The sequence below is a fragment of the Camellia sinensis genome, chromosome 3, assembly GCF_055761805.1.
Source record: "Camellia sinensis isolate YWXY chromosome 3, ASM5576180v1, whole genome shotgun sequence".
NCBI classification, from domain to species: Eukaryota; Viridiplantae; Streptophyta; class Magnoliopsida; order Ericales; family Theaceae; genus Camellia; species Camellia sinensis.
The window spans coordinates 48,062,499-48,075,267 of record NC_138963.1 but is presented as its reverse complement, the minus strand read 5'-3'; the positions used below and the strand labels follow the sequence as shown (position 1 = coordinate 48,075,267).

At 35.1% G+C, this 12,769-nt stretch overlaps 1 protein-coding gene across 2 annotated transcripts; it reads right to left on the bottom strand.

Moving 5' to 3' along the window:
- Positions 1 to 2,428: 2,428 nt before the first annotated feature.
- Positions 2,429 to 10,570, bottom strand: LOC114310382 (uncharacterized). Of its 2 annotated transcripts, none has more exons than XM_028256355.2 (3): positions 10,323 to 10,570; positions 9,378 to 9,532; positions 2,429 to 4,653 (listed from the first exon to the last, which is right to left on the bottom strand). In XM_028256355.2, exons 2-3 carry the CDS (start codon positions 9,409 to 9,411, stop codon positions 2,516 to 2,518), a joined length of 2,172 nt encoding a protein of 723 aa, XP_028112156.2. In that variant the 5' UTR covers positions 9,412 to 9,532; positions 10,323 to 10,570; the 3' UTR covers positions 2,429 to 2,515. The 2 variants fall into 2 exon arrangements, with proteins under 2 accessions (XP_028112156.2, XP_028112155.2); XM_028256354.2 differs by having other exon boundaries at positions 9,378 to 9,535; positions 10,323 to 10,544.
- Between the last annotated feature and the right edge of the window lie 2,199 nt (positions 10,571 to 12,769).

Here is a 12,769-nt window from a genome sequence, read left to right as displayed (position 1 = left end):
CTTGGTGGTGTAGAAGGAATGATGATTAGGGAGTTAGGGTTTTTTGAAGAGTTGAGAAGGAAGAAGATGGAGTTGGCTATGGAAGCTTGAAGAGTAAATTTTCTAACCCTTGAAGAGAAGGCCACCAGCTGGTTATATGGATCAAAAAGGGGGTGTAAAGGTGGGGGAGAAGGAGAGCAAAACTTCCCCACAAAATATCCCCCGGATACAGGAAAAATCTGGGGGATATTGCCCCACAGCTGTAAAGTACACAGTGCAAGGAAGCAGGCCGGCCTCTTACTTTTGCTGGAGGTGGCCGGCCGGCCACACCCCCTAGCCGGCCGGCTAGGGGTCAAAAGGGTCAAGGTGATTTTCTGGCCGGCCAGCTATTGGAGAGGTACCCCTATATGTGTACAACACAACCATGTGGTTGAAATTCCAAGAAAGTGGGCCCAAGGGGTTCAACAATGGCTCGGAAAGAGGGGGTCAAAAGGGTCAAGTTGACTTACTGGCCGGCCATGAACTTTTAGGGGCCTCTCATGTGTGTACATCACAGATATGTGGTTCAAAGTTCAAGAAAAATGGTCCAAGGGGTTCAACATTAGCCCGGAAGAAAGGGGTCAAAAGGGTCAGGTGACCTTAATGGCCGGCCACCAACTTTTAGGGGCCTCTCAGATGTGTAGATCACAGATATGTGGTTGAAAGTTGGCAACACTAGCTCCAAGGTATTCAACATTAGCCCAGAAGTGCGAAAAACGGGCGCCGAGAGGCTCCGGAAGAGAGATAACTGGTTGTTGCAACAATTGCTGGCCTCCCACCCTTCAGTGACCTTCCTAGTGATAAAACAGAGGTACCTGCCGAAAATGAACGAAAACCGTTGCAAAACGAATGTTCCGGGGCCAAAACACGCAGTTCGGGGTCCCGAAAATGGGCTGTTAAGCACCGAAAATGGTATTCGACCTCGAAGTGGGTTTCTTAGCCCCCAGTGTCCCTCAAAAGGGATGAAATAAGATGTATGCCAAAAGTCAGAGCAATAGGAGATGGTTAAGCGGTCCCGAACCGAGGCACACGGCCTGACGGCTCCGAAAACCGGGAACCGGGCTCCGAAATGGGCAAAATGGCCTACGGCCACCAAATGTAGCCTACGGACATTGAGAGATGGTCTACAGGACCTCTCCCTCCCCTCAGGAAAAGAAACAGGGAAAACCGAGTCTGGTTCGCAAACCGAGACAAGGCACAGAAAAGGGTTCGGAAGCCCGAAGGCAGGGCTCACGGCCGCGACTTTGAAACTTCTGAACAAGCACATTATGCAATATCACCAAGTGCTCAACTGGTGACGTCTGAGTCTTAAGGTCAATCAAAAATGGGGTGTCTACACCTATCTTGATCATCTTCTCCGGCAAATGCTCATCAAGCTTTTGCGCCATAGAGAATGGAGGTATGGCGAACATAAAGGAAGATCATGGCATCACTCACTAGTATATATATATATATATATATATATGGATAGTTTAGTCATTGTGCAGGAGTTTGTCTTTATGAACCAAATATTTTAGAGAGGTTAGACCTTTGAACAAAGAAAATTTAAAATTGAATTTATGAACTTACTGTCTTTTTCAAAATTACAATTTAATAAATTTAAAAATCCACATTCGATAAATAACTACTAAATCAGTTTTCAAATTCAATTCATCACCCTCATAATCAAATCACCCAAAGATTAGATATTAAATGTAAAATGATCACATTTGCACCCTCCATTTACATATGTATATAAATGTATATGGTGGAAGAGGAAGAGCAAGAAAAAAAGTGATGAATAATTTACTAGAGTCCAAATATTTCATATCAAAATATATATATTTATATATATATTTAAAAAATAAACTGGCTAGATCAAATTTATTTTAAGTTTGACACATATCACATTAAATTTAAATTTACACTAAATACTTTATTTTTGTGTACTTTTCAAGATAATTTTTAGTTAAAAAAAAGAAAGGAAAAGAGAAATGGTGAATGGTATGAATCTCTCAAGGATAGAAAGTCGGGAAAACAATCCCCCATTAGTATAGAGTGACAAATTTAAAAACTCAACCTTTGTTAGAATTTTGTGTGTGTGTGTCTGTGTGTGAGTACAATTCTTCCAAGAGCGGACAATATGAAGAAACATTATGGAACAATCAAATTTCAATTGCTTCAATTTTAAAATGTCAAAATGAATCCCAAGAAGAAGAAGCTCAATTTTCCTGCATCAAACTGTATTTAGCTTTGCTTATGTATTTATTTGCTCATTTTTCCTTTGATTTGGATAAGTTCTACTTGTAAGCATGGACTCTTTTGTAAGTGCCGTTTTGGCTCATCTTTAATGGATTTCTCTTCCGATCAAAAAAAAAAAAAAAAAAAACTGTGTCACGGCTCTGGGGCTCCCAATGAGTACATACATAAATAACGAAATACTATAGGCAATCCGTCAATTTATTTTGATCAATAAGATGTTTGCAATATTATGCATACATTTAAGACTCATTATTTTTTACATAAGAATGGCATCAGTTATTGTGCCACCACGTCGTACCTGGAAGAGATCATTCAAGCCAAAATGTGCCATGAGAAGCCAAACATGAGTGAGAAACTCGCCTCCACGTCTCAACTGCTGAGCATGATATCTTCCTCTGCATTGGCTAGCCGCATGACCTAGCATTTCAATCCAAATGTCAACAATGAAGCGCCATCTAGTGCCTGTATCGCCAATAGCTTTAAGTTGTGATGCAAGCTTACACCCATGCAATATCAATAAATTGCTTCTGCCCCCAAGTTTGGTGTCTTTATAATTGCTAATAAACAGCTTCTCATGGTTGCTACCTTTCGAAATCAACAGCTCAGATATTTTTGTGTTTTTGTTGGCTTTCAACTGTTCTTCAATGATGTCCCCGAGCTCATAATAAATGTCCTGGAACTTGATGTGCCCCATCCCAAGTGGCAACATATAAGGATGCTCGACTAAGAGGTATAGCATATATTGTGACAGCCAGTTGCCTTTTTCAAGTTCTTTGTCCAGATCATTATAGCCTCCAAAATCTTGGTCGTACAAGATTTCTGTAGCAAGGTGCCAAACAAGAATGCTCTGGTCAAACTCCAAATCGACAATACTCCATTTCAGATCAGGACACTGTCCGTCGTCAAGAGACTGTCTGTCTTCAAGTGCTCGGCATCCCCTACGGCCGTACAAAGCTTTAAGATCTGTGTCATAGCTATGCTTTCCCAACCAATTTTTAACAGTTACGTTCATCGCTGTGAAGACTCTCTCTCTTAAGAGTTCGCCCACTGATACGGGGCTAGTCTTGCATAGTTGAATCTCTAGAGCTTTATCAACGCGTAACATTTTCAGGATTTTACGGCAGGGCAGAGGTTTTTTTTTTAATCTCATGGAAAAGTTTAGCAAGCTATACTGTTTCATCGAATATGACCACCTGCGTTTTGTTTTGATTGATGACTCGCAAGATGGTAAAATACACTTGATGGCTCGTGAGATGATGGTTTTCTCATGCTTAATTAACCAATGAGTTGTTTGGTCAGAGACAAGTAGTTGCTTGAATGCCCATAACTCTACAAGAAGGGCGACCGACAACAATATCAGAGTTATGGTAAAGTCGATTTTGGAGTGGCGGCGGTGGTGCTGTTCATGAAATTTCTCTCTGACCAGTTTGACCTCACTCAAAGATACCATCATCAATACAAGAAAGGTTAGAATGATTCCAACAATTCTTAGGGAGATCCCCAAATTAGAGTAGATAACCTTAGCCTTTGTGAACCGCAAATCGTATATAATCCCGAGTTCAATCTCAATTATCTTGAATGCCTTTTCGGGTGATATCTTGTCAAAGATTGACCGACTTGTATGCCCATCTCGGATGCCAATTATGAGATCTGCGAAGAGACGCTTGACCATGTCAAGGAATCCAAAGGCCGTAAGGAGTTCATTTTCAACATTAGGAATAGACTGATCAACCTCAAGCACCTGATGTGTTGTGACATGGTACCCCTCTAGCTCTTTAAGTTTGCATTCCTTCATTATTTTGGATTCATTGGTAGTGATATCCTGAATGGAGTCTCTAAAATTGTTATCGGTTGACAAGTAGAGGACACTAACTCTTTCACAGTACTTGAATAGCCCCACAACAAACATGAGAATGAAGAGTATGGAAAGAAGAGAGCCTGTCCAGGCCATGAGAAAGATGTACACTGTGGTCATAGATTGAATAACTACTTGAAACGAGTGCCTTCTCCACAATTCATTGTCTTCCAAGGAGTAAGCAGTAATGGCATCTGTACCACCCAAGTGAACTAGCATTAAGGGCGCCCAGAATGCTGTTATCTCCACATTTGGATCAATAAAACCATCCACGTTGACTTTTCCAAGATGGTTGGACAGTATGCCAGCTGCCATTGTTGCCACAGAGTCGGCGAGTAAGTAAGCCGACCAAACAACAACTCTGACCTGAATTCCTGCCGTATGCTTTCGACGATTGCCCAGAATGACGAGAAGGACTTGGGTAGTGAGGCTGATTAAAACCATTCCTCGCACCTCCCATTCGTTCCAAAATTTCTTCCATCTTGGAGGAAAGAACTGCGTCATCACTCTCTTTCTTATTATAATTGCACTGCCAAATACTGATCCAAAAAAATAAAAATAAAAAAATAATTCATATTGATAAATGGAAGAAAGAATTATTAGAAAGAATATACACTTTCAACAAAACACCACCCCATCATCAACACGACACTTAATTGATAAATGGCAAATTGTACCAATCATCACTCTAATTTGCGTCTTACGTTAATTTGGTCCATTTAACTCTAATTGTATCAACTAATCTTTCACATTGTGTCAATATGGACAAATTCATAACAATTGTTAAGAAATTGAACATTAATCAAGGCAAAACAATCAATTCAAAAGGGAATGTCTTATTTCAAATTGGACAGTAACCCTCAATCATTTATGGAGAGTGAATTCACTATTTTGCTCATTGATTTTAATTCAAAATTTTAAAAAATACATTATTAACTGAACTAAATTGATACCATGTGAAAAAATTTAAGGATAAAATTGATGCAAGTAAAACTACAAGAGTCAAATTGATAGAAGAAGTAAACTACAAAGACTCTAGTACAATATGCCTTTGTATAAATGTCAATACCACATCATTCTAGTTTCACTTTCTGCATGCTCGATTCAATCAAAGTTTCGATTCTTGTGATGCAGATAAACCAATGTTGTTAGGGTTTTGATTGGTGATCCCAATCCACCGATCAATTTTGTTAGGGTTTTGATTGGCTATCTCAATTGACCTACTCCGGAAATCGCTACTCGCTTTCACATCCAAGTTGTTGTCAGCGGTTGCGATCCCTCATTATTTCCCTTATAGAGAACTAAGAAGGCCTAGGGTTAGGGTTCTAACAACGGTGGTAAAGGTTTCCACCATTCTTCCTATCTCTCTAAGTTTTTTATTTTCTTAGTTGCATTGCAGCTTTTATATAAATTGCTTTTCAGCTTTGCCCTTAAATCTTACTTCGTGAATATTTTACCTTTTAATTTTCCCTAATACCTTAGTTGTATGATATGCTAACTTTTAAAAATATTGGAATGTGCATACTCTTGCATGATAGTCTTGCATAGAAACTTTTACATAAGAAAATATACATATATATGTTGCATACTTACAAAAGATGAGTTATCAAACCATACTTCGAATCAAGGCCTGCTTTGGGCACAAGTAGGAGAAGCTGTCGCTTTGGCTCCCAAAAAATTGATTAAACAAAAAGCCCCAAAATTTTGTTAATTATTATATTAGCCTAAAAAAAATCTCACTAGAATTTAAAGGGCCTCAACAAAATTCAGTTATGATTTAAAACTAATAGATAGTTGATATGATAAATTATTTAAAACTAATACTTTTTTTTTTATTAGAAGAAACCAAAAAATTTATTGATGTGGTGAATTGTTTAAAATTATTGAATGGTTATTTTCCAAATGTATGACTTTTTATTCAATATTTCACAGATTAGAAAATGTACAGGTAGAAGGCAATAAGGTGCTATGTAAGGCTTTGGGAGTTTCTTGCTCTATTTGAGTTGGAATCTCTCCAACTCGTTTTGGGGGTTTGGAGATGCACATGATTGGTCTGATTTTGGGTGTCAACATAATTGGGATGCTTAGTTTTAACAATGATGCAACTTTTTCCCTGTTAGAATAGTAGAGAGAGAGAGAGAGAGAGAGAGAGAGAGAGAGAGAAAGTAAATAATATGTATTGTATTGAATAATTGTATTGAATGTTGTCCTATACAATAGAAGGCCTGTATATATAGGCTGAGAAAGAGCATCCCACTAGAAATCTAACTATGAGAAAAAGTATCCTATAAGACCTAACTATGGCAATACTATGGCAATACATAATATATCTAGAAAATTAATACCTAATATATGTAGGAATATATACCATATATACATTAACATTCCCCCTCAAACTCAAGAAGGATAATCATCATGAGTTTGGAGAGAGAAACTAAAACATGAAATATAACTAAATAAAATAAAAGGAAAATAGATTTGCGAAATCCGAACGGGAGTGCAAGGTTGCTTGCAATAGATCAGAGGCCGAAACTAAAGCCGAGAGACAATTTATGGTCATGTCAGTCCATTGTAGGAACTGGCTAATACTAATACCAAGACAATTTAAGGTCGTGCCGGACCAATATAAAAACTGGCTGGAATTAACGCCGAGAGACAGTTTATGGTCATGTCGGACCATTGTAGAAACTAGCTGAAACTAATGCCCGGACAGTTTAAAGGGGTCATGCCGGGTCGATGTAGGAGCTAACCAAAATCAATGTCAGGACAGTTTACGAGGTCATGCCGAACCGTTGTAGAGATTGGCTAGTCGGAATCAATGTCGGGACAGTTTAAAGGGTCATGCTAGACCATTGTAGGAGCTAACCGGAATTAATGTCAGGACATTTTAAAGGGGTCATGTCGGACCGATGTAAGAGCTAACTGGAATCATTGTCGGGAAAGTTTAGAGGAGTCATGCCGGACCGATGTAGAGAACTAGATGTTGAACCAACAACCGTGGAACACACATAACTTATGATATGGTGCTGAACGATGACAGCAACAGAAGACTGAGTGCGCCAGGAGGCGGCTTGGATGGTGCGCCAGGGGCAAGTTTGGTGGTGCGCCAAGAGAGGGCAACTTGGATTGTGCGCCAGAAGAAGCGGCTTAGATTGTGCGCCAGAGAGGGGCGGCTTGGGTTGTGTGCCAGAGAGTGCGGCTTGGATTGTGCGCCAAAGGATGCGGCTTGGATGGTGCGCCAAACGACGACTTGGGTGGTGTGCCACAAGGGGTGGCTTAAGTTGTGCGCCATAGGAGACGGCTTAGGTGGTTTGCATGGTGTATAACCATGTTCACCATGATATAAGTATAATACCCCCCTCTCAAACTCAAATAGGTTTGAAGATAGAAACCAATTTAAGGTTGAAGCAGACAGAAAGATAGAGTAGAGAAAAAAAAAATGTATTACGAGTAAAAAAAAATAAAAAAATGATAGAGATATTTGGGATAGGAATAAACCAACGAACAAAGAAAGAGATCTCCACGAAACGATACTGACAAGAAAAGATGATAGCAGAATAGGTTAAGGTCCGGGGGACGGCCAAGGCAAGGCCGCCGCCCGCCGGTAAGGCGAAAAACACCAAGAGCTTAACCTATAACTCTGATACCATGTTAGAATAGTAGAGAGAGAGAGAGAGTAAATAATATGTATTGTATTGAATAATTGTATTGAATGATGTCTTATACAATAGAAGGCCTATATATATAGGTTGAGAACGAGTATCTTACTAGAAATCTAACTATGAGAAAAAGTATCCTATAAGAGACCTAACTATGACAATACCTATATCTAGGAAATCAATACCTAATATATGTAGGAATATATAACATATATACATTAACATTTCCTAAGCCATGTTGTATCCTACTTTACTTTAATAAAATTTTATTTGTTTGTTGCTCAAAAAAAAAATATATATATATATATATATATATATATATATAATATGATTGATTATATTACAATTACTCTTTTCAAATTAAAGTTAATTAAATCTTACATTTACTCAACTATGTGAAATGAAAGATTAAATGGATTAGCAATTTTATCCATCGAAAATGACTTAGCTTATAAGTTGGTTTATGCGAACTAGATTAATAATTTTATAGCTAAATATGTCAGAAGAATGATATTTGAGTGATGTTTGTTACAATTTATTTATTTTTTATTTGATACTTTAGTTTAGATTATTTTTAACAGTTAAGTAAATTTTAATAGATATATATTGAAAGTAACTTTTTTACGAAATACCCAAAAAAAAAATAAAAATTAGGCACATAATTATTTTTTAAAAAATATATATATGAAAAGTTCTGCTTTGAAAATTTATTTTGAACTCCGAAAAAGTCAACGTCGACGCTGCTTTGAGTATAATGTCATTCCCATGAAGTTTGCAATGAATAATGTATGAAATGGAAAATGCTATACAAACAAAAATAATTTTACAAACTTTTCTTATAAACTGATGTGGTATGGAGTGATACAACTTTAGAATGTAAAATGAGGCCCAACTTATTAATATTCTAAGTGACACATCAGTTTGTAAGGAAAATTTGTTTGGAAAATTTGTTTGTATAGCACTACTCATATGAAATTAGCAATGAATCGGATATATTCACTGAACCCTGTTATTTTTATATTTATGTCATAATTGGCCAATTTATTTTGAATGCTAAAATGATTCAAGTGTATTAGTTTTATTGGGAATTGTGTAATTTGAATTTTGATTTTTCTAGTTGAATAAATCGTTCATATTTTTTCATTTGGTGATATGATTTGGTTTTATGAAATTTTTTTGAAATTTTTCTTCTTTTTTTGGTGCAAAGGAATTCTCACAGAAAGTTGTGGGAAGATTGTTTTTAGCAGAATTTAAATAAAAAAAGGCATTATACGTCATCCGCTTGTGGCAAAACATCGCTAAAAATGTTAGCACAATGTTTCTAAATGTCGCTAACGTATAGCGACAGTCACGTTATCAGCGCTTTCTATAAACGCCACTAAAATGTTTTACCAGCGTTTTTGATAGGTTTAGCGACGTTTCTAAAATGCTGGTAAAAATCAATTTTATCAGTGAATATAACTATATTTCATTCATATTTTATCTACTGTTTTCTTTTTTCTCTTTCTAAATTCATGAACCAAATACAGTCTAAATATAATTCACTTATCATTGAAAAACAATGATAATAATAATAATCATAATTACTTAAATTACAGAAGTACCTGCATGCATCATCATAATTGGCAATTTTTGCATCCAGAAGAGCTGAAATGCAACCTTTTTTTTTCCCAAGTGGATACTTTCTGATTTATGTAGAGTTTCTTTTATGATCACGTGCGTGCGTGTATCATCTTCTGACTTGGATCAAAGCTCAAGCCTCCTAGTCGCAAAAAATATCACAAAATACATATATTAATTTCCCTTCTTTTCTATTATTATAGAACACATAAGCAGAATACAAAATGTAGACACAGAATTCACTTGGACCTATTAACAAATATTGTACAGTGAGTCTACAAATTCAGAAAATAAAACCAGAAATTTACACAGAATTTCAAATCAAAGGCCATTGATGTAAAATTCTAATCTTTCCCCTTTATTTTTGGGACAGGGACAATAGACTTTTCCAATGTCACAACCCCTAAGGTATTAACTCAAGTTCGACTCTTGTCCATACCCCCATTTTCCGGGATCAAGAGATTAGGAATGGCACTTAATCTTTGAATTTTACACTCATGGACTGGACCAAAAGGACATTGCCTAAGACATGGTTCTGATAATATATATATATAGATATATAATCATGGGGGTCTATATGAATTCCGTGTCCATTTCTGTCTCCTTTATCATTTTTCTTTTGAAGTAAATCTAAGCAAGAAACATCCAACTATTGGAGAAGCAGAACTCTAAATCTACACCTGTAACAGTGTTCTTGGGTGTTGTCCATTGCAAATCAAAAGTAGATAATCTAAAAAGTCAAAATTATCTATCATTCAGCTTTTAGAAATAAGTTTTTCCAGCTTATTTAAATTATTTATGCTTAATAAATTTGCAAAACGTACACCAAACAAACTAACACAGATTGTTAAAAAAATAAAATAAAATAAAAAAAGACTATTAACAATTCAAATAAACTACACCAAATAATCCCATTATGTAAAACTTACATCAAGTTTCCGGCTTGGGTTGGAGAAGTTTGCATGAAATACTCTCATAAGTTGAAGTAGATGATGACATCGAGGTATGTTTTCATGTCTCATCCTTGTGCTTGTGTTTGAAAAGAGAGAGCGTGTGTCATGTAATAGTTATCTTCTACCATACAAATAGAGAGATGAGATCGGAAAAGAATATGGAAGACTTTCTGCACTACGTTTAGCTCTATTTGGAATAATTATTATAACAATGCTACAAACTTAAAAATATTACTTAAAAAAATACATCCATGTATTATAATTATTTTAAATCTGACTCATATCCCATTAATTTTAAATTCACATCATATAATTTATTTCGGAATAAAAATCAAAATAAATTTTTATGGTTCATAGCATATACTATGGTGGCGTTTCACTATTTTTTTTTTTTTTTTAAGAGTACTAATTACAAATACAATAATAGGAGAAGTATTATATCAGGTAGGCCACTACTCTAACAATAGCTAAAAAATCAACAATCACCGCTAGCTACATACAACCCTCATTATAGAGGAGAAATATAATGGCCACAAATATCTAACTTATCTCTATAGAATTTGAAGCTGGAACCTTGTACCACCAAGTGGTACTATACAACTACTGGAACAAAGGCACTAGTTAACTTTTTGTTTTCTAAAAATTGAAAAAGTTGTTGTATTTAATAATTGTTATTTTACTTTTTATTTATTTATTTTTATTTTTTTGTGTGCCTTTTCAATCTTACATTTTAGTGAGAAATTATCATATATATATATATATATATATATATTTTTATATATTATAGTATTATGGAGCACGCGTGGGGATATAGTGAAATTTCTAAAAATATTGAGAATAAAATTATCTTTTAACAAATTTGCTAAAAAAATTATTTTATTTTTTATAAAAAAAGTCATCTCAAACAAACTTACTTCCTTTTATTTTTACCTAAACAAGGCTTAAATAATTATGAACTATCATGTAGTATTTAAGTAGTGTTTTCAATCAATAACATAATGAAATTTTTTACAAATAAAATAAATTTATTCATTTATTTTTATTAAGTAGTTGAGAAACAATTAGTGACTGTATTTTAATATTCTTCATTTATAAAGAACACTACAATCCAGATTATTCTGTCCACTGGAAATATTTTCTTTTAAAAAATTATCTACCCTTTTGTCTTATTTTACTCACAATTGTAAATTTTAGGAGAAATTTCAATTCAAGTTAAATTCTAAAAAATAATTACAGATAAGTGGTGAACTTTACAAATATTAATTATTAAAATCATAATATTTACCATGAAATTGTCATAATTTTGTAGAAGTACCACTGTGTGATAATTTTTCCTAAATTTTATCCATAATTTATATTTTGGGGTATTTTTTTTAAGGTCCCTGATATTATGATTTTATAGTATAAAGGACATCAAATATTTTCATGATGTCCAAGGTCCCTCAACATCAATCTAGAGAAATTTCAGTCCCAGAGAAAATTGGTCCAGAGAAATTCTGAGAAGAATTTCTCTGGACCAACCCAGAGAAAATTTAGTTCAAAAACCAGAGAATTTCTCTGGTTTCAACCCAGAGAAAATTCAGTTGAAAAACCAGAGAATTTCTCTGGTTTCAACTTCAAATGAAACAAAATACTTAATTGATCCCAATTACTTAACTGAAACAAAATACTCATAACCTACCAGTTTTCAATATAGAACAAATGGCATATTCATTCGATATATAAGATCATTCAATGCAGTTTACAGGTTAACAAAGAAAAATAATAATAAAAAAGAAATGACTGACAGATTCATATCAAATCTCCTAATCATTAGTTACCACTTCCATAATTACAAAGTAGCAAGTTTCTTTGCAGGATTATGTGCACATTGTACGATTGTCAAAAGGGCAAGCTCAAATTCCCTTGAAGTTTCATTCGTTACTGTTTATAATTATCTCAATTTGTTAAAAATCATAACAAGAATTTCCGATAAAAAGAGACGATGATGACATTAAGAACAAATTACCTTTTTCAGTGAGTTCCCATACATGTTTTGGTAAGAAGAATCTATAGCAGCCAAATGTGCCCTGCTTATTACAATATATGATTTCTATAAGCTAAGTACAAGAGTCATTATGTTTGTAGGCTTTGTATGGTTCTAAGGTGTATACAATGCTAGATATTCTGGTTCAAACCAGAGAAATTCACCATTACAGTGGGCCAGAGAAATTCTCTCGAAATTTCTCTGGACATCCCGCTCTCCAGAGAAATTTTTTCCAAATTTCCCTAGACTTTCCATTCTCCAAATTTGATACAAACTGGTTAATTAAATAATCTCTTCCCACCAGATTTGACTTCATCTACATGGCCACTCTTACCTTGATAAGGTCGCAAAGTTCTTCAAGATTGGGCTGTACCTCATTGAAAATAGGCACAGTACC